The sequence below is a fragment of the Lepidochelys kempii genome, chromosome 7 (genome assembly GCF_965140265.1).
Source record: "Lepidochelys kempii isolate rLepKem1 chromosome 7, rLepKem1.hap2, whole genome shotgun sequence".
Lineage (NCBI taxonomy): Eukaryota > Metazoa > Chordata > Testudines > Cheloniidae > Lepidochelys > Lepidochelys kempii.
Window position 1 is genome coordinate 8097188 of NC_133262.1, and position 23598 is coordinate 8120785.

Below are 23598 nucleotides of genomic sequence, written 5' to 3' on the forward strand. Positions count from 1 at the left end.
ATTCAATTCTGTCCTGAAGGTTTACCTGAATATCTAAGACTTTTGCAGTTTGTCCCATTATTAATGACTTGATGAAAAGGATTAGTGTGATATTTTTGTCCTCCACCGCTTCTCTTAAATTCAAACTAATCCTTCTACTGCACCAAATGTAACTTACTATTATTTTTTCAAGTCTATAATCTTTCAATGCATTTACAACATTGTAAAGAGACAGGGGCAAACCCAGAAGAAACATAAATGGTGTACTGTACATGTCAGTAAATTGCTAAGACGACGACAAGCTAGTGTCATTAATATACCAAGAGTGCAGAAAGGTAGGGTTATATCAGAAAAAGCAACCAACAGAATCATAGAATCATAGAATATCAGGGTTGGAAGGGACCTCAGGAGGTCATCTAGTCCAACTCCCTGCTCAAAAGCAGGACCAATCCCCAATTAAATCATCCCAGCCAGGGCTTTGTCAAGCCTGACCTTAAAAACTTCTAAGAAAGGAGATTCCACCACCTCCCTAGGCAACGCATTCCAGTGTTTCACCACCCTCCTAGTGAAAACGTTTTTCCCAATATCCAACCTAAACCTCCCTCACTGCAACTTGAGACCATTACTCCTTGTCCTGTCCTCTTCTACCACTGAGAATAGTCTAGAACCATCCTCTCTGGAACCACCTCTCAGGTAGTTGAAAGCAGCTATCAAATCCCCCCTCATTCTTCTCTTCTGCAGACTAAACAATCCCAGTTCCCTCAGCCTCTCCTCATAAGTCATATGTTCCAGACCCCTAATCATTTTTGTTGCCCTTCGCTGGACTCTTTCCAATTTATCCACATCCTTCTTGTAGTGTGGGGCCCAAAACTGGACACAATACTCCAGATGAGGCCTCACCAATGTCGAATAGAGGGGGACGATCACGTCCCTCGATCTGCTCGCTATGCCCCTACTTATATATCCCAAAGTGCCATTGGCCTTCTTGGCAACAAGTGCACACTGCTGACTCATATCCAGCTTCTCATCCTCTGTCACCCCTAGGTTCTTTTCTGCAGAACTGCTGCCTAGCCATTCGGTCCCTAGTCTGTAGCTGTGCATTGGGTTCCTCCGTCCTAAGCGCAGGACCCGCACTTATCATAGAATCATAGAATATCAGGGTTGGAAGGGACCCCAGAAGGTCATCTAGTCCAACCCCCTGCTTGAAGCAGGACCAATTCCCAGTTAAATCATCCCAGCCAGGGCTTTGTCAAGCCTGACCTTAAAAACCTCTAAGGAAGGAGATTCTACCACCTCCCTAGGTAACGCATTCCAGTGTTTCACCACCCTCTTAGTGAAAAAGTTTTTCCTAATATCCAATCTAAACCTCCCCCACTGCAACTTGAGACCATTACTCCTCGTTCTGTCATCTGCTACCATTGAGAACAGTCTAGAGCCATCCTCTTTGGAACCCCCTTTCAGGTAGTTGAAAGCAGCTATCAAATCCCCCCTCATTCTTCTCTTCTGCAGGCTAAACAATCCCAGCTCCCACAGCCTCTCCTCATAACTCATGTGTTCCAGTCCCCTAATCATTTTTGTTGCCCTTCGCTGGACTCTCTCCGATTTATCCACATCCTTCTTGAAGTGTGGGGCCCAAAACTGGACACAGTACTCCAGATGAGGCCTCACCAATGTCGAATATCCTTATTGAACTTATCCTTATTGAACCTCATCAGATTTCATTTGGCCCAATCCTCCAATTTGTCTAGGTCCCTCTGTATCCTATCCCTCCCCTCCAGCGTATCTACCACTCCTCCCAGTTTAGTATCATCCGCAAATTTGCTGAAAGTGCAATCCACACCATCCTCCAGATCATTTATGTAGATACTGAACAAAACCGGCCCCAGGACCGACCCCTGGGGCACTCCACTTGACACTGGCTGCCAACTAGACATGGAGCCATTGATCACTACCCGTTGAGCCCGACAATCTAGCCAACTTTCTACCCACCTTATAGTGCATTCATCCAGCCCATACTTCCTTAACTTGCTGACAAGAATACTGTGGGAGACCATGTCAAAAGCTTTGCTAAAGTCAAGAAACAATACATCCACTGCTTTCCCTTCATCCACAGAACCAGTAATCTCATCATAGAAGGCGATTAGATTAGTCAGGCATGACCTTCCCTTGGTGAATCCATGCTGACTGTTCCTGATCACTTTCCTCTCATGGAAGTGCTTCAGGATTGATTCTTTGAGGACCTGCTCCATGATTTTTCCGGGGACTGAAGTGAGGCTGACTGGTCTGTAGTTCCCAGGATCCTTCCTTCTTCCCTTAGGCACTACATTAGCCTTTTTCCAGTCATCCGGGACTTCCCCCGTTCGCCACGAGTTTTCAAAGATAATGGCCAATAGCTCTGCAATCACAGCCGCCAGTTCCTTTAGCACACTCGGATGCAACTCGTCCGGCCCCATGGACTTGTGCACGTCCAGCTTTTCTGAATAGTCCCTAACCACCTCTTTCTCCACAGAGGGCTGGCCATCTATTTCCCATGTTGTGATGCCCAGCGCAGCAGTCTGGGAGCTGACCTTGTTCGTGAAGACAGAGGCAAAAAAAGCATTGAGTACATTAGCTTTTTCCACATCCTCTGTCACTAGGTTGCCTCCCTCATTCATTAAGGGGCCCACACTTTCCTTGGCTTTCTTCTTGTTGCCAACATACCTGAAGAAACCCTTCTTGTTACTCTTAACATCTCTCACTAGCTGCAGCTCCAGGTGCGATTTGGCCCTCATGATTTCATTCCTACATGCCCAAGCAATATTTTTATACTCTTCCCTGGTCATATGTCCAACCTTCCACTTCTTGTAAGCTTCTTTTTTATGTTTAAGATCCGTTAGGATTTCACCGTTAAGCCAAGCTGGTCGCCTGCCATATTTACTATTCTTTCGACACATCAGGATGGTTTGTCCCTGTAACCTCAACAGGGATTCCTTGAAATACAGCCAGCTATCCTGGACTTCTTTCCCCTTCATGTTCGCCCCCCACGGGATCCTACGCATCTGTTCCCTGAGGGAGTCAAAGTCTGCTTTCCTGAACTCCAGGGTCCATATCCTGCTGCTTACCTTTCTTCCCTGTGTCAGGATCCTGAACTCAACCAACTCATGGTCACTGCCTCCCAGATTCCCATCCACTTTTGCTTCCCCTACTATTTCTTCCCGGTTTGTGAGCAGCAGGTCAAGAAAAGCTCCCCCCCCCCAGTTGGCTCCTCTAGCACTTGCACCAGGAAATTGTCCCCTACGCTTTCCAAAAACTTCCTGGATTGTCTATGCACCGCTGTATTGCTCTCCCAGCAGGTATCAGGAAAATTAAAGTCACCCATGAGAACCAGGGCGTGCGATCTAGTAGCTTCCGCGAGCTGCCGGAAGAAAGCCTCATCCACCACATCCCCCTGGTCTGTTGGTCTATAGCAGACTCCCACCACTACATCACTCTTGTTTCTCACATTTCTAAACTTAATCCAGAGACACTCAGGTTTTTCTGCAGTTTCGTACCGGAGCTCTGAGCAGTCATACTGCTCCCTTACATACAGTGCTACTCCCCCACCTTTTCTGCCCTGCCTGTCCTTCCAGAACAGTTTATAACCATCCATGACAGTACTCCGTCATGTGAGTTATCCCACCAAGTCTCTGTTATTCCAATCATGTCATAATTCCTTGACATCACCAGGACCTCCAGCTCTCCCTGCTTGTTTCCAAGGCTTTGTGCATTCGTATATAAGCACTTGAGATAACCTGCTGATCGCCCCTCATTCTCAGTATGAGGCAGGAGCCCTCCCCTCACAGACATTCCTGCCTGTGCTTCCTCCCGGTATCCCGCTTTCCCACTTACCTCAGGGCTTTGGTCTCCTTCCCCCGGTGAACCTAGTTTAAAGCCCTCCTCACTAGGTTAGCCAGCCTGCTCGCAAAGATGCTCTTCCCTCTCTTCGTAAGGTGGAGCCCGTCTCTGCCTAGCACTCCTCCTTCATGGAACGCTATCCCATGGTCAAAGAATCCAAAGCCTTCTCTCCGACACCACCTGTATAGCCATTCGTTGACTTCCACGATTCAACGGTCCCTACCCAGGCCTTTTCCTTCCATGGGGAGGATGGACGAGAACACCACTTGCACCTCAAACTCCTTTATCCTTCTTCCCAGAGCCACGTAGTCCGCAGTGATCCGCTCAAGGTCATTCTTGGCAGTATCATTGGTGCCCAGTGCCCACGTGGAGAAGCAGGAAGGGGTAGCGATCCAAGGGCTTGATGAGTCTCAGCAGTCTCTCCGTCACATCGCAAAGTGCAAGATAAAGCGGCTTCCCATCTTTATTTTGCACAGTCTTATACCTACTTCCACAGGTGAGGCAAATCCACCACCCTTTACCTTCCCAAAGGATACAGTCAGGTGTGAACTCCATTAGCCCAACAGGTCTTCCTCTCTCCTATGCTCTGATATCTTTCATAGTCATGCACCTATAACTGCAACTTACCTGTACATTCAAGATGAAATCCTAAAATAATGAGTGTTTTCCTCTCTAGCCCACTAATTACAATAGCATGAGCAAAAATACTTTGTATAAAAAGTAAGAAAAAGTTGATGTTTGTCACCAAGCAATATGCAGATGCTGATACTTTCCGTATTTAGATGACATAAGAGGTATTGATTGCCATGTTAAAATCTATCATGGGAACATTTATGAATATTGCTTAAATTAAATTACACAGTGAAATTAATGCAAAGCTGCTGCTATCACCTTCCATGAAATTTAATGAATAGTTTGCATAAAGAAAGAGTTATAATATATTAATTTGTTTTCTTTTATTTCTTACCTTGTCCTTCTGGGGTTTCACCAAATGGATTCACTTCAACCTGAGTAGCATCAATTTTCAGGAAAAGATTGTACAGCTTCTTAATTTGATCTGCTGCCTAAATTTGATCAAGTGATTTGTAAGTAGCATGCACAAAAAGGAACAGTAAACCTTTACATCTACTTTTAGTATCTAAATTACATAATATCTCAAGTCCGGTAGACGATTACAGCAGCTCTTGATTAAGAGAATTACAGTAGTATTTACTCCAAATGGAGTTTTACCATACCAAAAATATTAAGAATAAAGCCTAAAAGTTTTGATAAACATTTTGTAAATGCTATCTTCATAGTATACAAACTGAGGAATTTCAGTAAAATGAACAGCATCGTTAATATAAACAAGCTTAATTTAAGCAAAATCAAATAAGTTTCTGAGTTCATAATGAATATATTTTCTCTGGTATGCTGATATTCAAGTTAAGTAGTTATGTTAATGAGTCTAAATTCAGAAACTGAGAAGTAATGTGGATTTGATGAGTGCAGATTAATTGCTGAATCTGTTTAGAAAAAATATAAATCTCCCTCCTACATCAAAATGCAACTTTTCCCTGTAGAAACAACAATTGAAAGATTGGGTTTGTTTATTTAAAAGTCGGTCTCTCCTGCTCCCCACTGCTGTTCTTTGCCCCCTCCTCTCTCTCTCTCTGGCTGTGTGTGGGGGTGGGCAGGGCTAACCGTGACATAATATTAAGTCCTCAACCACTGTTTACCTCTGCTGTTCCCCCATTAACAGGTCAGCTATGTTTTAAGCATTGGAAATGTGACATCTCAAGTAAACCAACCTTTCCATCTGCAATTAATTGGTATATTGTAACCCTATTGGTTGCAATGAGGTAGCGGAAAGATTGGGACCCCAAAAACCACACATTCCAAAGCTTTTTCCCTTGGTCAGTGGTTCAGTTAACCAAAAACTCAAACCAAAACATTTGGGATCTTTCGGAAAGTAAGGAAGGGAACCAAATTGAAAACCAAACTTGCTTTTATGTTGCTTCTACCTTTATGAAAAACCCCACTACTACTGTTGGACAGTTATACCCAAATTCTACAGTCCTGTAACATTGAGGGAATGGTTGTGCTTTACATCTATATTGTACCAGTACCAACTTCCAAGTTTCAAAACTTATTTGTTATTAAATATGTGCCAAATAATCTCAAAGTAATTCTTGTTCTATGGGCCGTTGCCAAGCAGTTTGTTACTTGTATTTAATATTTGAGCTATTATCGGTCTCAGTTGTAATTGGACACAGAAATATGTAACCTGTTTCCTAACTGGATGATGGCATAATTATTAGAATGAAATTTCTGGGGTGAATACTCCTCTTTGAATTAAGCATTCACTTCTCACAAATATGTGCATACAATTCAGTTTCTACAAACATTTCTGCCAATAAACTTGCTCAGTCGAAAATCTGCAGAAAATGAATTTAAAAGGTTCATGAACAGCCAATGCAAATTCCATTCTGAGATATTTGCCAAGCTCTAATTGTGCGTGTTCTGTATGCACATATATTTGCACTTTCTTTGGGACTACACCAAATGGGCCAAATCCTGCTCTCAGTTCTATGGGTGACTCTCCCATGGAATTGCGCCCCTGTAACCGAGACATTAATAGTAGTGTATTAAAGCAACATAAATAAAAAAAAATACAATTTGCGAGCAAACTAATATATTATTAAAATAGGAGCTCATGTAACATTAACTACTAGAAATTCATTATTGCATCAGAATTTAGCCATGCTCTTATTTTTAAGGCACCAGTGAGCAGGTCTATAAATTGGGATGACAGTCTCACGCCCACTTCGAGCCCTTCATAACAAGGAAAAAGGGCAGGAACGGTATAAGGGGGCTCTAAAAGCCCAGTATCAGGGCAGGAGTCCCAAGCAGAGGCACTGAGTGTAGACAACAACCCTATGGCTTTCCTGCAAGCTTTAGTGTAGGGGGCCTGCCAGGGCAGGCAGAGCATCCAGGGATGAGGCCACTACCTGCAGCGTTAAGGAGAGTCCAGACAGCATAAGGCAGCTGTAACTTATAGAGCAGCCCAGAATCAAGAGGACACAAAGGTGCTTAAAGCCACCATAGCTCCCTGCCCCCTAGGCTGCAAGTTCTGTGCTGAGACCCTAAGGGCATGATCTACACGGAAATTAAACCCGTGCAGCTGGCCTGGGTCAGCAAGCGGACTGTAAACTTGCAGGGTAGATGTTCAGGCTGGGGCAGGAGTTTGGGCTCCGAAACCCACCCCCATCGCTGGGTTTCACAGTCCGGGCTCCAGCCCAAACCCCAAACATCTACATTGCTATTTTTAGCCCCGCAGCGCGATTCCGAGTCAGTTTTAGCCCCAGGCTCTGAGATTGGCTGCAGTCGGTCTTTCTGAGGTGTAGACGTACCTTTAGAGGAGCAGCACAGAATTCACACCCCAGAAGTAGTTGCTATTCAAATGGACCTTTTTATTTATTGACCTATCCATTACTTTTCCATACTTCAGTAAATTCCATTCAAGAGGTTATGGCACATGGAAAGAAACGTATAAAATAGTTCAGTTTAACAGCCCAAGTATTGTTGTCAATAATTAAGTACCAGAACTTTACAAGGGTTGAAAGGTTTGATATAATCATTCGCTCTCATTGAAGATACTGCTAAATCTTCAAATATGCGTTAATCAACTTAATGATTATGCATTTGTTAATTGCACAGTTGGGATGGAAAATAATTAGAAATGCTGTATTAAAAATGCAAAGATTCTACAGAAAAGGGATTCTACAGGAAAGGCATTTTGATATTATGGGGAAAAGTATGAAGAAAGAGCATATGATAGCTGTCTTTTACACCTATTAACATTAACTGAAATACAGCTGTTTCCTGTCTACAAAGTGATTCACTCCAGCACTGTATCTTGTGATATTATGTACCATATAGAATTCCTAGCATAAAACAGAGATAAGCGCTGATGCACTGAAAATTCTACTCTCAGAATCCTGTCAGCAAACTGGCAGCCTTTGTTTGATGTCTCTCAGACTTCAAAAAAGTCAACCATTCTTCAGCTATACAAAACACCTATTTGTTGATACCTGTCATATTGCATTTGAGATATTAAGGACCTGATCCAGCAAAGGGATCCATGTGGGCAGTCTGTTCCACCCACTGAAATCAACGGAACTCACAAGATCAAGGACTGAATCTATTTCATTTCAGGAACAATAAATTTTCTGTTAGCACCGCACACCTGCACCTAAATAGGCAACACCTGTTATGAGACAGGTTGAATTTATTAAGATACAAACTTTTTAAGCATGACCCTAAAAGGCATAAAGCCTCTCAGAACCATTCAGGAGGTATTTATTACTTAGCAGAACTGGCATCCTCCACCCTCTTTGTCTGAAGACAATTGAACCCTTCCCTGTCAAGTTACCTGCTGTTGCAAAGGTCCTTTGAATCCTAAATTTCCTGCCATCTGCAATGCTTGGTTGTCCTTTACACCTTCAAAAATATCTATTTCCTCCTGTTACAATAAAGTACATAAAGAGAATTAAGATATTCAATCTGAGTAGAGATTTATAACTTGAAAAGAAAAATGCTTAGTATATATTTGCAAATTAGTAATTAAAGTATGGCAGTTTGCCAAAGTTCTTGGAGATTCAGGCTATAGCAGCTGCCTATAGGGTATGTTATAATTATCACACCATCTATGAAACAGTCCTTCCAAAAAACTATATAATTCTTCAGGGTGGCATGCTGACAAGACAATCTGACACCAGTTTTCATTTTTAATTACTGTACAGATGGCGTTGATGAATATTTAGGTTGTTAATTTTTATGACATCTTCTGGAAAGTCTCCAAGACAGTGGTATTGCTGCCCAGTAATATTACTAAGTTTATATAATTTCACAATGTGCATTAAATATTTTTGCCCCCCCCCATAATTATACATGTCTGTATCAATTATTTGCCCAAATGAATAGCTTATCTACTCATTACCAAGACACAGAAACATCATAAATACTTGAATGCATTACTCATCATTCAGCAGTGAGTACATGTCAACAGTGACAACACAGTGGTATCTGAGGTGCAAGACTTAAACCTATACTAAGAGGAGGAAATAATTGACAACGTCCGTCTTTGAAATCAAGTGTGTTTTTTTTAATTGGCAGTCATGGTATTGACCCTAAGCCGGCCTGCAAAAGAATTAGCCTAACCACCCTTTCCAATTAGTTAAAGTGAAACATGAAAGATACTAAGAAACATTTAAGAAAATGCTTCATATACAGGCAACCTTTAACGTGTGAAATTTAGAGCATTGCCTCACTAAGACTTTGACTAGATTAGGAAAAGAGGTCTAGGGTTAACAAAATGAGATGCTGAACCTTCCTCATCTCCCAGGATCAGGTTTCTATTTCGTTATATGAAATTGTTATTTATTTATTTACTGTAATGTCTTTCCACAGAGGACATTTTTTTCATTTGGAAATCTGATTACAGTTTGAGTCTGAAATATCATTTTGATACCTTAAAGATAAGTTCCGGGCTAGTAGCCGCCACTTCTTCTATGTCAACACCCCCCTGTGGGCTGCCAACCATAACAGGTCCATTGCAAGCTCTGTCCATCAAAATTGCAAAGTAGGTTTCCCTCGAAATATTCAGTGCTTCTGCAACCATCACCTAAAAATTAACATGGGTGAAAAAAACCAAACAATCTTTTTAACTGGTATATCTTGGCTGGTGAGATTTAACCATAATATTTTTTTAATTTGTTGTGGTATCCGGGAGTACTAAATGTCATAAAATCCAAAGAGCAATTATGAATCAGAAGAGAAAGATAAAATTTTACACCACTGTGAACTGCTAGCAGAGAGTATAGTGGCTCATATTTCAACACAGTCTTAAAGCAGCTACAGTTTTACGTTACAGGCACGAGACACTACATTAGCCTTTTTCTTCTTGAATCTCTCAATTCCTATATCAGCGGCTTCCATGACATAGCCATTTACATTAAAATATATCATAATAATTGTAAACGAGGGATCCAATCATCCCTTCTAAACAAGAACCCCAAAGCAGAGGATGACAACTGGGAAAATCTCAGCATCTCCTTTCCATTCTTTCATGAACATGTAGGATTCTAGCACTTAAGCAGGGAATGGGGGAGTACATATAGCTTGCTAACCCTGTGGGGCTTAGGGATCCGGAGAGAAAAGACAGCAGCCCTGCAGATTTCAGAGCAGCAGAACAAGCCTTAGCCGCTCCGAGCTGCCCATTGGAAGTATGCTTCCTAAGAAGATGGTCTGCCATTGATGGCCCAGGTGACATATCTCCAAGGAGGATAGAAGGTCCAAGAGGAGGAGTTAAGGTTGTTTTCTATGGCATTAATTCCAGCACAGATTTACCACTAGGAACCCACCATGTCCCAAGGAGATGATTGCATGTAGAGCCACTGCTCTAAAGCTCTCTCCTCTTCTACTATAAAGGCTCCCAAACGCACATGGAATGAAACTGCCTCCATATCATGAAGCTGCAACTCCTCCCCTTCTACACCCCTCCCAACAGATCCACTTACTTTCACTCCCCTCCACCAGCATAAATGGGGGAACACACTCATGCCTATCTATGATCTATAGTTTAGCTTCCAAGGAAATACGGACTTTACATTACACCTGTGTGTTTGGAATCAGTGTGCCCATTTTGTTACAGCACAGTAATAACTATGCTCACTTTTCCATCTGGATTGTTGGTCATCATACCTATTACCTAATAGCAATGACCGATGTAAGGCAACACTAATAAAAAGAAAGTTGCTAAGGATGGACTTCCTGTTAGCTATTTAAGAGACTAAGCACACTTTTATACTTGCCTCATTACTCACCAAAATAACTCTTTTTGACATAAGAGTATCAAATTACTTTAAATGTTCATTTTAAATAACTTCACTGTATTACTATTAGTAGGTGCTGTTAGTTATCTTGATAGGTGCCAGACGGACAAGCCCAGGACTGGAGCTCTCTCTGTAAAAGTGGACTAAGCACACCTGGCATGGTAGCAATGTCGGCTTCCCTACCTCAATCCTGAAGTCCAGGAAACATCCCTGGGGCAGAGTGATTCACTCTCCAGTTCCATTCACTCTCTGGATTCTCTACTGAGAACATCACCAAGGGTGTCAATGAGCCATATCAGATTGGTGGTGACAACTCTAACATGGACACCCTTTCAATGGAAACTATAGAGATCAGCAACTCAGTTCACTCAGTGGGCTAAGAAACAAGTATCAAATGAGAATGACTTACTGATCTGGGCTGCTTATAAATCAATGGCTTTAAACAGTCATCTTAGATTAACGCTTTGTGTATACCATTATTCATGAAGTATCCATTATTTAACGAATGAAATACATAGGGTCAGATTTACTGCTGGTGTAACTTTGTTAAAATCAAATCACGGCCCACATTTGTTTTAAACGTAAGGCTCCTGTACACTCCTGGTGTCTAACTGTAAGGTGTATTCCATTGAATAATGCCTCCTTGGATTTCAAGGTTTCACAACTAAAAATGAGAAACTTTTACCAATTTATTTAGTATTCTACTAAATAAGTATATGAGGAAGAATGCACTTACCTAATGCCAGTCCGTACTTAACAGAATAGGAAAAAATAAGAAACAAGAAATTAAATAAAGTTCCTCTCTATCAGCTGGGCAGAAGGGAGGGAAGATGCTATTTGTTTATGGACCTTTGAATGGGAAGAAATTTTGACCCTTAAAATAATTTTGCTTCCTTTTCCCTCTCCCTTGCTTTCTTTACAGAACATCTGGAAAGCTAAAGGAATAGTTCAAAAAAGCAACTATTCAAAAGCAGAAGAAAACTAGAGTTAAAGGAACCCAATAACAAATAATACAGAAAACTACTTTATTTTGTAAAGGTTTCTAGTCAAGGCTGCTCTAAAGGGAAATGAAAAGCCAGTATCCCAAGTATAGGTCATCTACCTGTCACTACTGTTAATGTAACAAGCATGGATATGGAAAATGGGCTTGGTTTGTTGCAGTTAGAACTTTTACCTGCACCAGTATATCTGAAATGGTTGAGTCAGTTGCTCTGTTTAGAGGTCAAGCAAAACCACCCGTCAAAAGGCACCTGAAATTTTGGCACCAGAAACTCTTATCTGTGTTCTTCAGACAAAGTTCCCATAGCTCAAAGGGAAAGGGAGAAATGTTAATGGAAGTGTCACTAAAATACTGCTAAGTGATATGTTTAAGCGCTAAGGGTGGGATTTTCAAAGGGCACTTAGGGAGTTAGGAGTCCAGCTCCCATTGAATTTAAATTAGAGTTCAGTGTCCAATTCCCTTTGGCTCCCAGCCTAAATCAATGGTGATGAAACGACAATACAAACAACATAGATTCTTTTAAACCAAACCAATCAAAAACCCTAACCTAAATATGTTAACCTCCATAACTTCAGAAATAAAAAATGGTTACCTACCTTACTTAACTGTTGTTCTTCGAGATGTGTTGCTCATGTCTATTCCATTGTAGGTGTGTGCATGCCCACGTGCACAGTTGTTGCAGATTTTTGCCTTAGAGGTGTCTGTACAGTCAGCTGTGGTGCCCTCTGGAGTGCTGCACTCATGAGTCGTTATATTAGGCACTGCTGGCCCTATACCCTCTGAGTTCCTTCTTGCTGGCAACTCCGACAGAGGAGAAGGAGTGCAGGTAATGGATGGACATGAGCAACACATCTCGAAGAACAACAGTTATGAAAGGTAGGTAACTGTTTCTTCTTTGAGTGCTTGCTCATGCCGATTCCATTCTAGGTGACTCACAAGCAGTGTTCCTGGAGGCGGGCTGGGAGTTCATCGTTCTGCGGCTTGCAACATTGCTCTACCAAAGCCAGCATCGTCTTGGACTTGCTGGGTAACTGAGTAGTGAGACGTGAACGTGTGAACAGACGACCAAGTAGCAACCCTACAGAACTGCACCTCAAGATCACCGGTGAAGTGACCACCCTGGCAGCCAAATCAGCTGCATCCCAAGACCATTTAGAGGGAGCACCATGCCACTGTAGTACCTGCCTCAACAAGGGCCCTAAATTCTTGGGCCGAGTCCTGGGTCAGGGAGTCCTTGAACTTATGGAGGGAGTCCCATAGGTTAAAGTTGTATCTCCCCAAAAAAGTCTGGTAGTTTGCGACCTAGAATTGCAGGCTGGCCGTGGAATAAAATTTCCTTCCCAAAAGGTCCAGCCTCTTGGCCTCCATTTTTGGGGATAGAACTGGATTGCCCGTCTGCCTCTCTCACTGGCCACAGAAATGACCAACAACCCCAGGGGAGGGTGAATGTGCAAGTACTTGAACCCCTTGGCTAGGGTGAAATACTTCTTTTCAGTCCTCCTGGAGGTGGGCAGGATTGAGGATGGGGTTTCCAAAGAGCTTTGGCAATCTTTAGGACCCCATCGTGCACCAGAAGTGAGACACGTGCGAGGGTTGATGCAGAGAGCACATTAAACAAGATGACTGATAGCACTGCCATCTCCTCCACCTCTAGGCCTAAGTTTGTGGCCACCCTTTGGAGCAGGACTTGGTGCTCCTTAAAATTGTCTGGTGGGCTAGCGTGAGAGGGCCCCGCAACAGCCTCATCTGGAGAGGATGAGGACAACTGGACTACCAGGGGAGGGCCCAGGGCTTCATCCCCCATGGGGGAAGGAGGTTTTGGGGGGTGGGCACTCATTCCTCCACCCTGGTGTCCGATTGCACTTCGTACACCGATCCTGGTGCCACCCATGCTGTCCGTTGCTTTTCTGAAGTTGCTACCGATGATTGGTGCGAAGGAGGCATCAGCATAACCGGCTTGCCCCAGCACTCCAGTAAGGCCACTGGCCCTGCTGCCAGGGTGGAATCGTGGAGGCGGATGCAGCCCCAGGTGGCCAGTCACGCCAGTACTGCCTCAGTGAGAGGCTGAACTCCCTTTCTGAGCTGGAGGAATCCCCTTCTGGTGACCACAGTGCGGCCATCGACCCCTGAGTCTAGTGACTAACTGTCACCATGGGTGAACAGTGCCTTGAATAAGCGGATTGGAGCCGGAAGCGGGGGGGGGAGGGGGGAATCAGTACTGCTTTGGGGAATGTTCCCACAGTCTTGGTGTCGGCAACCTACGTCACGGAGACGGTTGGCGAGAGGATGACTGGTGCCAGCCATATGGTGACCGGTGTCTCTCTCTGGGTGAACCTTCTTGAGAGGGCCAACACCGGAAGCACAGTGCCAGCGATCTGAAGTGGTGAACCAGCAACCTGGGTGGACATGGAGATCTATGGCATGGCAATGGAGAGCGCTGCCTCGGCTCCGGGGACCAGCAGCATTCGCTTGCATTCTAGGAGGATACTACAACTGGCTTGCCCTCGTAGGGAATTTTTGCTGGGGCCACTGCAACTTGCGGTGCTGACTGCACTAGAGAGTCCTTTGCTCTCTGGGCGCTGGAAGAGCCTGGGAAGATGGCGGCTCTGCCAATAGCCTGGAACCCCTACTGCTGCCTGGAGTCCGTGGCGGATCCCTCAGGGGGGTAGAAGCCCCCATGGGAGGGCACCTCATGTGGTTCCAGGGTGGGCGGGTGGTCTGAACAGGGTCCTTTACCCGATGCTCCTTGGTCTTTCTTGCTCGGTGCCAGGTCATGCTTCTTAGATTTCTCCTTGGGCATCAGTGAAGGGGAGCAATGCCAGGTAGAATCTGGTGTCGGGGTGAACTACACTCTGAGGCCGAAGTACTGGGAGTTGAGTCTGTCCAGGATGGCCCCAAGGCCAGGCGGAGAGCAGCCTCCATGAGGAGAACGCTCAAACGGATGTTGCGCTCCTTCTGTGTTCTGGAACGAAAGCTCCTACTGATGTGACACTTTTCTTTGACATATGATTCCCCTAAGCCCTTCAGGCAGCTGCTATGGGGGTCACTAACATGCATACGCCTGTTACAGCAAGCACAGGGCTTAAAACCCGGAGAGTGAGGCATGCCCCGCCTGGGGCAAAGTCCCCGCCAGGACCCTAACCTACAGTGCTTAACAACTACTTCGCTAACTAACTACTGCCAACAAAACTATTTACAAAGCACTAAATCACAAAGCAAAGAAGAACCTGCTAACCACTTGCTAGGAAGGGACAGACACACTCTGATAAACCGCCAGGGGCGGTAAGAAGGAACTGAGAGGTCACAGGGCCGGCAGTGCCTAATATACCGATGCAGGACCTCGGCACTCCAGAGGGTGCCACAGCCGACCCTACGGATACTACTAAGGTAAAAATCTCCAACAACTGTGCACGTAGGCACGCGCACGCCTAGACTGGAATCGACATGAGCAAGCACTCGAAGAAGAGCCTTGAGTTGTTCAAGATGATAACTGACAGGCATCCATGGTACAGAATTATTGATTTTTTTCAGGTAAAAATTCTAATTTCCTCCACAGATCGGTGTAGAATGCCTAGCAATTTCTTGCAAGTAGAATAGGGTTAGCGCAAAGGGAAGAAGTACGTAGGCAGATAAAAGGTATCTTATCTTTAAAAGCCCCATCTTAGTTAGAGAAAAGTGTCAGTCATATAACGTCTGGCATAAGAATGCAAACAGAAGCCTGCAGTGTTAGAGACTGCCCATTTGCTATTAATGAGGGGCATATGCCAACAGTTAATCGGGAATCCCCTCATTAGGCCTTCCTTCCTTCCTTGACAATAAAAAGACGGAAGGAGTGAGGTAATGGACGAAGGGAGATGGAGGAGAAGGAAGAAAGGAAGAATAGAGAAAGTAAATAAGGAAGTGTTATTTACTCCTCACTACACAAGAACTAGGGGTCAACAAATGAAATTAATAAGCAGCAGGTTTAAAAGGAAGTATTTCTTCACACAACACACAGTCAACCTGTGGAACTCTCTGCCAGAGGATGTTGTGAAGGCCAAGACTATAACAGGGTTCAAAAAAGAACTAGATAAGTTCATAGAGGATAGGTCCATCAATGGCTATTAGTCACAATGGGCAGGGATGGTGTCTCTAACCTCTGTTTGCCAGAAGCTGGGAATAGGCAACAGGGGATGGATCACTTGATGATTACCTGTTCTGTTCATTCCCTATGGGGCACCTGGCATTGGCTACTGCCGGAAGACAGGATACTAGGCTAGATGGCTGCTCTTATGTTACGAAATGCCTAACTCTGAATACCTTAGTGATATTCCTGAATTGATGAGGAAGCTCCCCCCAGCAAAATCACTGATAAATCAGGTTCCTCATCCAGTGCCACCTAAGGCTTGGAAGACTGTCAGCACTTATTGACCAGCCACATCACAGAGGAGTTTGACACATCAGTGGATGAGAGAAAAGGGTGGACTAGTGGCTCTCTAACGACCAGCAACTCTTTCAGTCTTCCCTCAGGAAATCATCTCATCAGAGTCTACCTGCTTTGAAGTGGGTGACTTGGCCTTCTTGGTAGAGTTTACTGCTACATTTAGACTTCCACTAAATTTCCCACCCACCTCCAGTGAGAAAGGTGCAGTAGTTTGTATCTGCAGTGCCATGTAAGTGAGGTGGGGCAAGAGACAGAGAATTTGGAAGAGAAGATGGGACAAGAAGTGCCAGTCCTTCACATGTAGTTCATCTTTGGCTTTTACCTGGTGTTCACATGACGTAAGCAACTGACTCCGTCGGTCCAGGCCAGTGTATAAGAAACCATAGAATTTTGGGTTTTTTTTCTTGTATTGTTCTGCTTTGCTTATGATGAAAAGTGTGACAATTCATTATCCTATTTTCCACAGCATAAGAATAAAAAAAAATGTCTTGGGAAAGCTGTTATTTTAAAGCCACCCTAATTACTTTATATTTTCTTGCTTTAACATTTACCCTTCTAACACTCTGCCTGTAAGTTAAATGTCTAATTTCATATGGAAATCTAAAATGGCCCTTTGATACTGAATCATATATTAGAAATGTTAATTCTCTTATTGCTTGGAGAAAAGTCACAGATATCAGGTTCTCTAAGTTGTCATGATAAGCAGAAGACTGCCTGCTCAGATAACCAGACTCTCCAAATTCCAGGGTGCCATACGAGGATTTTATGTAAACCTCACAAAATAGCTGCCAAGTTCTAAAGGAGCCAAGGGGACTTCTATTTATTTGAGAAATATCCATTTTAAGAAGCACAGCCACGTTTAAATACTTCTGTAGGCACATATGCAGAAAAAGACAGTTCTACATTTGAGAATTCAAGTTTGGATAACAAAATTCATTTTCTACATGACTATTCTAACTGTAGAAAGATTTTGAGCTTTAACATTTATCCTTAAAAATGAAGTACAATATTGCTATCTCCTAGAACTCAACACCTGCTCATGGCCTTTCATCACTAACACCTGCTGATGCTGACGATAAAAATTACACCCATTGTCCAGATGCGTTGTGCAACTAAGTTCCATCACCTGTGTGCAGGTGTTCGAAATCACCACCTGAGAAGCACGGTCATGGGTATCTGTGTTGCAGATTTGCAAGATTTATCCAAATCCACTTTACAACAACTAACTATTTTTATTTTGTTGCCGGGACCCAAGCAATTTATCCCATCAGCGTGAACGGTGATGCTGGTTTATTCAAAGACTTTTCCACCAGCATTAAGAAACAAATCCTCACCATTGTGACTTAATCAAAAATGAGAATATAAGGTTCTGTTTACAAGGCAAAGTTTTACCAGTTATATTGAAATAACTAAACCAATATAATTATTTCAATATAACTCCCTGTGTGGACACTTACTCAGGAACAAGAGTGGGTTTTTTAGGTTAGCTCAAATGCCTTTCAGTGAGACAAACTAAACTGAAAAAAGCCACTCTTGTTCCAAAATAAGACTGTCCACACACCAAGTAATACTGGTATAAGTATACTAGTTAAATTCACTCCTTAGCTTGCATAACTTTCCTGTGTGGACAAACCCTAAGAAAAGGAGCATGGGGAAATGGTTTGAGCAGGGGACTGGGAGGCAGGAAATCACGACTTCTAATCCCAAACCTACAACCAACTTGTTATGTGGTCTTGGACAAGTAATTTAATGTATGTATCTCTTCATCTGTAAAATAATTATGAAATACCTATTTGAAAAAAAATATGATTATTTAATTTTCTAAAGTGCTAAATAATTTACTCAAACTTTCTAAAAGAACAGAAAAGTGAAAAAAAGAAAGAATATCTTTCCGTACTGACTTGTAATTTACTTTAACCAAGTTATAGGACAAGACATATTCCTATTGCAATAGAACAAAAATGCCTACTATCTCCTGAATCTCCATTGCCATAATTAAATGCAGAGGTTACTGAAGGCACTCTCCTCTGCTCAAACTGCTACCTTTTATTTTTGTCTCTTCAAGATTTACGAGACATTTTCTGTGCACAAAAATTTCTATATGTTAAATGTTATCCTGGAGATACAAAATCCATTTAGCTATCACATACAATGATGAAATTCTATCCTACAACTAAGATTGTGGAACCTGATACTGCAGTGTGACACTAATACTCTGAATGACTTGTAATTTCTGTAAATTACAGCCAGTTCCAAGATGCTAACAAGAGCGGAGTCTGCCTAGAAAGTAAAGTCCCCCCCGCCCATATATCTTTTAAGAGGAGTCAATAGCTTTTCACAAAAACACTTCTGTTGAATTAGAGAGATATGCATCATTATAAAGGTCTATGTTTTCTCCAAAATCTATTGAGTAATGAGGGCATAGCAGTCTAGTTATCATTATTTACTTTTGATAGATGTACCCACTTAATATAAAGTAGGGCTAGTGTGTTTGCTTGGCAATCTGATAAAGCCTAGATAAATCATTACGATCACAAAATGCTTTTACAAAATGTACAGTAAACTGGTTATTGCAGTACAATTCAAGAAAACTTGTGCATGTGATAAAGATGGAGAATATGCCAATTTGCTGAAATGCACCAAAACTCTGCAATGGTAAAGATTTTACATTTAGAACAAAAGGGCTAGCTACCACGAGAAACACAAAACACATGGGCTAGCAATCCCTTACTACTGATTGCAGACAACTAAATGCACATGCATATTGAAGAGAAATCATAGATCCACATTAAAATGCTTTTATGTGTACTGTAATATGTTTCCACATATCCTTGCTGGACAGCAAAAATACATACATTCTAGTCTATATACATTGTCAAGGTTCCTCCCCCACTCTGAACTCTAGGGTACAGATGTGGGGACCTGCATGAAAAACCTCCTAAGCTTATCTTTACCAGCTTAGGTCAAAACTTCCCCAAGGTACAAAATATTCCACCCGTTGTCCTTGGACTGGCCGCTACCACCACCAAACTAATACTGGTTACTGGGGAAGAGCTGTTTGGACGCGTCCTTCCCCCCAAAATACTTCCCAAAACCTTGCACCCCACTTCCTGGACAAGGTTTGGTAAAAAGCCTCACCAATTTGCCTAGGTGACTACAGACCCAGACCCTTGGATTTTAAGAACAATGAACAATCCTCCCAACACTTGCACCCCCCATTTCCTGGGAAATGTTGGATAAAAAGCCTCACCAATTTGCATAGGTGACCACAGACCCAAACCCTTGGATCTGAGAACAATGAAAAAGCATTCAGTTTTTTACAAGAAGACTTTTAATAAAAAATAGAAGTAAATAGAAATAAAGAAATCCCCCCTGTAAAATCAGGATGGTAGATATCTTACAGGGTAATTAGATTCAAAAACATAGAGAACCCCTCTAGGCAAAACCTTAAGTTACAAAAAAGATACACAGACAGAAATAGTTATTCTATTCAGCACAATTCTTTTCTCAGCCATTTAAAGAAATCATAATCTAACACATACCTAGCTAGATTACTTACTAAAAGTTCTAAGACTCCATTCCTGGTCTATCCCCGGCAAAGACCCAGCATACAGACAGACACAAAGACCCTTTGTTTCTCTCCCTCCTCCCAGCTTTTGAAAGTATCTTGTCTCCTCATTGGTCATTTTGGTCAGGTGCCAGCGAGGTTACCTTTAGCTTCTTAACCCTTTACAGGTGAGAGGAGCTTTCCCCTGGCCAGGAGGGATTTCAAAGGGGTTTACCCTTCCCTTTATATTTATGACATACATACTTACACTGTGCTAATCATTGTCGTATCTGAGCACCTGATATTCTTCCACACAGAGACTTTAGGGTCAGAAGAGACCATGATCATTTAGTCTGAATACCTAAAAAAAGACTCACCCACCCGTTCCTGTAATATTCCTCTAACCTCTGGTTGAGTTACTGAAGTTCTCGAATCACGATTTAAAGACTTCAAGTTTTGCAGAGTATCCACCATTTACACTAGTTTAAACCTGCAAGTGACCCACGCCCCATGCTGCAGACAAAGGCGAAAAAACCCATATCTCATATGGATACGCTCTCCAGTTAACAACAATAATTTGTAATAATCATTACACTGAATTTAGCTTTTTCTCTCTTCACAGAACAATTGAACAGACTGATTTTCTCTGATTTATTCTTTGCTGGATTTTTTTTCTTTATTAAAATCCCTCTGGCTTGATATCTGAACAACATTGTTTAGGTGAGGTTGGTTATATAAGCTACATGGTATTCTCTGTCTTCCCTGGTTGGATGAGAATACCTTATGATTATTTTATCTGGTATGAATGTTCATGGAAAACAAAACACAAAAGGGACACTATTTAAAGAAATGACAATTTTCTTTAAAAACAAACAAACAAACAAACAAACAAACAAACAAACATTGATGGGAATTTTTTTCACTATTCACACAAATCTAGTCACTATGTTTCCAGGATATACTCTGTGCTCTTGCTCCTGACACTATATATATTTACAGAAGCAATGTGCTGAAGGGGAGAAAAAGAAGCTACAAATAATACGTTTTATCTTTACAATACATAATGTATGGAGCTTTCTGGATATCCACTATGTAAGAACACATTCGTACTCTCTCTACTAAATTAAGTTAGTGTGCTTTCATTTAAATAATCCATTCTGAAAATACAGACTTTTCATTTCTATTGATTTTCAATGGAAATTAGAAGTCCGCTTTGTAGATTTGACCATTTAAACGAATGCACAATCTTCCAATCAGATGCGGAGTGAGGGGGGAAACAAATGTTCCTCTGCTGGAGTATTTCGAACAGTTCAGCTAACACAAAAAGGCATAAGACTCAGGCATTTACAGAGGAAGAGAGCTGTCACCACACAATATTCTGAGAACAGCTGTAAACTGAGAAATGTCTCTCTTGTATTTATTATCAGAGTTTCTGAGAGGTAGCAGTAATTTTTGTTTCTTCTTTTTTACTATTTCAAATTAAACTTCTACCAGGAACTATACTAGTCAGCTTTTCTTCTTCCCACAGAGATACTGCTAAAGACACAGCAGAACGTTCCTCAACCACACAACAAAAAGCATCTCTTCAGCTACATGTCCTCTTTCTCCACCAACGCCAAGACACTGGCAGTACATTAGCAGCTACCTATTTTTTCTTCAACTCACGCCAAAGAAGTTTGCATAGCTGTCTCCTGGCATCAAGTAGGCAGCATAGCTCTTCATTATATTCCCTCTCTCAACAAAGCAAAGTTAGAGAAAAAAAAATCAGAAAATTTCCAGCAGCAGCCTTACTTACTAGATTTAATTCCTTAAAGGATTCAATCGAAGCGTGAAAGTCTAAGAAAGCCTGGCCTGAAGGGCTACCTATGTTTCTCTTACTTAGGCCAATAATTAAGCACATGACCACCCCACAAAAAAGGCACTTTTGGCATCCTAGAAAAAGCAATTCCCCAAAATGAGAGAATGTAATATTTCTCCTTTTGAAGTCACCTACCAAAAGGCATACTTCTGCTACAGAGATCAGGTTAGAATTTGCTAGGCATTCGCTTCATCATACACAGCAAAATGGAGTGTATGTCGTGGCCAATTTCAGAATATTTAGTGGTGAACAAACATTTAAAAGCAGACAAAGATAACACATTTTCCTTTGTCATATTAATAGGATGCAGTCAATCAGGGATTTAAATAAAAAAGGAGTGAAAAACACGATGGCATACACTACAGCACGTTTGTTCAGTTGCAACTGTAAACTATCTTCAATTTTTAAGGAAGAGAAAAGAATCTTACTTTCTTAACTTTAACGCCATCCTTTGGAGTTTGCTTTGTTGCGAGATTGTACCCAATCATCTGTTCAGCAAGCTGCCCAACAACCTTAGGGCTACAAAAGAAGGGAAAAAGTCAATTTACTAACATGTATTAAAGATATTTTGATTAGTTAAAACAGCCGTTGCAAAAGCCTCAATACTATCAGTAGCATATTACTCATGTCTTTTGAATTTTAGAGACTTACTCTTTAGTTAGATGGACCCCTCCTTTCAATCCACTATTAAAAACACCTTTTCCTCTCCCTCCAGCTAGGATTTGAGCCTTTAGAACAATTTCTGTTGCCTCTGTAAGAGAAAAGAAATACACTGTTTTGCTATTAAATGTCATTTATTGAGCCATAGCAACTATTAACCTATTTCAAAAAGCAAGTAGTACAGTACCACTAGAACATATTTAAAAATAAACTAACTAAAATTCAAAACAGCTAGACAGTCTTACAGAGAAGTCAGTTTTGTTCATAACACAACACACCAACAAGTGTTAAAGAACATCGACGAGTTACCCATTAGCTGGCTAAAATATGTTGGTACTTAGACAAACAGTCATTAATAATGTATAACTTGAATAATAATCATGTAACTTGCATAATTTGGTTGCCTAGTTTTTAGAATTGTTTTCAATACATGGACCAGAGCATATGTCCTTTGAGTGGTCACATGTGCACATGGTAGCAGGCAAATGTTTATGGAGAGAGAGTAAATTTCAGTCCCTGATTGAAGCCCAAACAACAAGGGTGTGGATATGGGGATGCAAGGAAGAATCCAATCTCCAAGTGCTGGCTGGGTAGGGGAGCAGCTGGACATCAATCCCTAGGCTAAAGCAGCAGCTGCTAATCCTACATGGGGGTTTTGGTCCACTTGATCCAGTGTCTAAGCCAATGCCTTTTTCCCTGGTTTCAAGCTCCCCACTTTACAGTGGAGTAGGGAAATTCCAGCTTTGCTGTGCACAAGGGATACAGAATGCCCTAGGTATTCATTTGTATGCATTTCCCTGACCCCTGTGAAACAACAACACCCCAGTTCTGGGGCCTTGCACACCTTCTTCAGCCCTGGGTGACGTTCTCCTGCAATAAAATACTAGGGCAGAGGTAAATGGCTACTCCAGCCTCACTCTGCCCCTCTACTCTCTATGTGGCCTTGTACAGAGAAGCAGCTGCTCTCATCTCACTCTGCCTCCTTCCCCTATAAAGCCTGCGCACAGGGAAACAGTCCGGCCACCATCCTGCCCATGCAGCATCCTGCCCAGAGTGTAACGGCTGCTCCCCTAGGTGGTGCTATGTGCACAGAGATTAACCACCATTCTTGTCTTATTTTCCAGTTCGTTCTCCTCGCCTTGCGGCGACTGGCCAGGGAGCTCAGAGGGTTGCTGCCTGATGGGTAGAGTTGTGAGGTAGGGGCTGGGCTGGGCTGGGCTGCTTAGCAGGCAGGGAAGGTGTGGCTCTCTCCTCCCGCAAGCCAGGCTGAACTCCAGGTGGGCGGGGGGAGGGGGCGGAAGAAGGGCAATAAGACATCTAAACTGATTGAACCGCATGGGGGGAAGGTGCAAAACCCCTTGGGAAGGAGGCCTGAGACCGCCA

General features: G+C 42.5%; 1 protein-coding gene across 1 annotated transcript in view; it reads right to left on the reverse strand.

The window, feature by feature from the left end:
* The window catches only part of SUCLG2 (succinate-CoA ligase GDP-forming subunit beta), a 235418-nt gene that overhangs the window by 101409 nt on the left and 110411 nt on the right, over positions 1 to 23598 (reverse strand). The window contains exons 3-7 of the mRNA XM_073351050.1: positions 22207 to 22306; positions 21984 to 22074; positions 9365 to 9517; positions 8267 to 8356; positions 4820 to 4916 (exon numbers count right to left, since the gene is read on the reverse strand). Of these exons, the coding sequence (XP_073207151.1) occupies positions 4820 to 4916; positions 8267 to 8356; positions 9365 to 9517; positions 21984 to 22074; positions 22207 to 22306 (531 nt within the window). The remainder of the gene's footprint in view (positions 1 to 4819; positions 4917 to 8266; positions 8357 to 9364; positions 9518 to 21983; positions 22075 to 22206; positions 22307 to 23598) is intronic.